The sequence below is a fragment of the Mastomys coucha genome, unplaced genomic scaffold (assembly GCF_008632895.1).
Source record: "Mastomys coucha isolate ucsf_1 unplaced genomic scaffold, UCSF_Mcou_1 pScaffold18, whole genome shotgun sequence".
Lineage (NCBI taxonomy): Eukaryota > Metazoa > Chordata > Mammalia > Rodentia > Muridae > Mastomys > Mastomys coucha.
This window is the reverse complement of record NW_022196900.1, coordinates 85828479-85831357: the sequence shown is the minus strand read 5'-3', so window position 1 is coordinate 85831357 and position 2879 is coordinate 85828479. Positions and strand designations below refer to the sequence as shown.

Genomic DNA, 2879 nt, shown 5'->3' with positions numbered 1-2879 from the left:
AAAAAAAAAAAAAAGAAAAAAAGAAAAAAAAGAAAGAAAGAAAGAAAAGAAAGTTAACGCTGGCGTTCGAGCAGACTAGTTTTCTAAGAAGCTTAGCTTTTGTTCAAGGATGGCTGTCATGGGGCCAGAACTGACAGACCCAGCAGACTGTGGGTCTCGTCCCCTGATAAGGATGTATAGTATAAGCTATATCCCCGGTTTCCCACCAGAAGTGGCACCCTGAGGCAGGAGAACAATATGCTTCCATTTGCACAGCAAGTGTCCCTAACTGCTGAGCCACCTCTCTGGCCTTTACTGTGTCTCCTTGTGCTGACAGGTCCACAGATCCAGCCGTCCAATCATCTGCAAAGGCTGTCGACGAACCTTTACGAGCCACCTGTCCCAGGGGCTGCGGCGCTTCGGGCTGTGTGACAGCTGCACCTGTGTCACAGACCCCCACGATGAAGATGACGACCTGATGCCCGTCAACCTTAGCCTGGTGGAGGCCTCTTCTGAAAGCCACGAGAAGAGTGACACAGACGACTGGCCCATCTACATAGAGTCTGGTGAGGAGAACGACCCAACTGCCGAGGATTCTGATGACAAGCCACACATTCGGCCCAACTTAGCAGCCCCAGAGACGCTCACGTAGTAGTGACTCAGCGGGCAGGTTTTAAGTGTTATGGCTTGTTCTACAGTGAAAGCTACCATGTGTTGAGCTTTGTGAGACTTGGGGATCGTCTCCCTGCAATGTTATTACACTTGGATTTTTTTTTCTTTTTTGTTAGACTACGTAACAGAGGCTGGAAGTTGTGGTTCAAAAGACCGCTGACTTTTTAGCGTGGAGCCTGAGGGTTTTGTTGGCCTCTCCTTGGTTCTGACTGAACTGAGGTTGAGCCCTGAGGCTTTCTAATTTCCCTACTGAGAAGCCGACTCTGGGCGGGAGGAAAATAAGAAAACCTCTCTGCTTAGCACTCTGCCCGGTCTTTTACTTTCTTCCGCCATTACCATCTTCTAAAGAGGTGGCAAGAATATGTTGTCAGAACATCGGTCTTTCCCCTGCCAGGCTTCTCGAAATGAATTCCACCGTTTAATTTTCTGGGAATCTGCTTCGATAAAAAGCAGGCAGGGCCAACTACATGGTCATAAAAAGCACTCCCTAAATCTAAGACTGTACCTTTAAAGGCCGGAGGAAGCTATGTGCAGACAAATCCTGAAACAAATTGCAGGTTCATTTGGGGGGGGGGCTTGCTTGTCCACTTGGTTTGAGTTAAATTAAATGAGCCCCCAGAGAAGAGCCAGTGAGGCTGGGCAGGACAGTGCCCCTGCGTAGGCTGCTATTTGACAATTCCGTACACACAAATCCTCCATTCTGAGATTAGAAAGCAAGTCATTTGGGCAGAACTTAAAAAGGCTCCCTGGATTTCTTAGTCATTTCCTGAACATGCAACCTGGACATGCGCATCTTGATGACATTCCTGGACATGGGTGTCCAGCTGACATCCTGTCACCTAGTTTATGCCCAGACTTGAGCTGCAGGGCGGGGACGGGCATGCCTAACTAACATTCAGGCTTTAGAAGACCTTCTAGAAGGAAGGAGCTGGGTAGAACAGGTTTGAAGCCAGTCTGTTTTTCACCCACTCTGCAGCCAGGTCACAATTCCAGCAAAGCAAGTGTCTTTATAAAGTATCAAAGGACAGGTGAGACCGTGGACGAATGGTGCACTAGAGGGTACTTTCACGGACTTTTCTTAAAAGTATCCAAAGTGGACTTTAAAAGAAATCCCTTGTCTTCCTTTAATTTTAATACAGTTTCAAAAAGCAGTGAAGTCACGAGTCTCTCTGCCTTTTGAACAGTACCTAGTGAGACGCGTTTATAAACTGACTTGTATGTGCTGTCTTGTCATTAAAGAGTTAAAGTTTTTGTTTGTTGGCTCGTATTTTGAGACAGGGTTTCTCTGGGTAGCCTAGGTTGCTGTGGAACCCACTGGGCAGACCAGGCTGGCACAAGTTCTAACTGCCTCTGTCTTCCAAGGGCTGGGATTAAAGGTGTACACCCCTCACCTGGCAGGACTGGGGTTGCAGCTCATTGTCTGTCATTAGGAAGGCCCTGGGTCCAGTCTCTAGTCCTGCAATAAATAAATACCTAATTCTGTGCTGGCTACAAGAAAAAAAGCCATTAGAAAAGGAAAGAAAAGGGAAAAAAAAAGGAGAAAGAAAGCAAAGGGGCTGGAGAGGTGGCTCAACCGTTAAGAGCATTGGCTGCTCTTCCAGAGGACCTGAGTTCAATTCCTAGCCCCCATCATGGTAGCTTACAACTGTCTCTACCTCCAGTCCCAAGCTATCTGACACCCTCACACCAGTGCACATGAAATACAATAAAATAAAGTATTTAAAAATTGTCAACCTTATAAAAAAAAAAAGAAAGAAAGAGAGAGAGATCTTTTGGTTTTCATTGGTTTTCTCAGTAATAGGTGTGCATCCTGGACTTCGTTCTTGCTGGGCAGGTGCTCTCTGACTGACTTCGCCCCCCCCCATGGGAAGGCATTTCAACTGTACTTTAACAGTGTGCTAGGACCATACCTGAGGTGCTGATGTCGCTTCCTTGTTACTGTGATGCCCACAGCCTCTTAGTGGCTTTGTTTCCTTGAACAAGGCGTGGACCATCTCAGGTGTGGTTACCTAGTGAGCCACATCATTATAAAGGCTGATACCACACAGGCCCAAGTGGCATATGCCTTTATTAATCCCCACACTTAGGAGGCAGAGGCAGGAAGATCTCTGTGAGTTCAAGGCCAGCCTGGTCTAGATAGAGAGTTCCGGGTCAGTCATTGATACATAGTCTCTGCCTCAAAAAAGAAAAAGAAAAAAAAAAAAACAAAAACAAAAGAAAACAAATAA

At 46.5% G+C, this 2879-nt stretch overlaps 1 protein-coding gene across 2 annotated transcripts in view; it reads left to right on the top strand.

The window, feature by feature from the left end:
- The window catches only part of Zbtb8b (zinc finger and BTB domain containing 8B), a 15235-nt gene extending 13065 nt beyond the window's left edge, over positions 1–2170 (top strand). The window contains exon 4 of one of the 2 annotated variants that reach the window (XM_031378776.1): positions 317–2170. In XM_031378776.1, coding sequence (XP_031234636.1) covers positions 317–631 — 315 coding nt within the window. In that variant the 3' untranslated portion in view covers positions 632–2170. The remainder of the gene's footprint in view (positions 1–316) is intronic. The other variant, XM_031378775.1, reaches the window with a different exon arrangement.
- Positions 2171–2879: the final 709 nt, after the last annotated feature.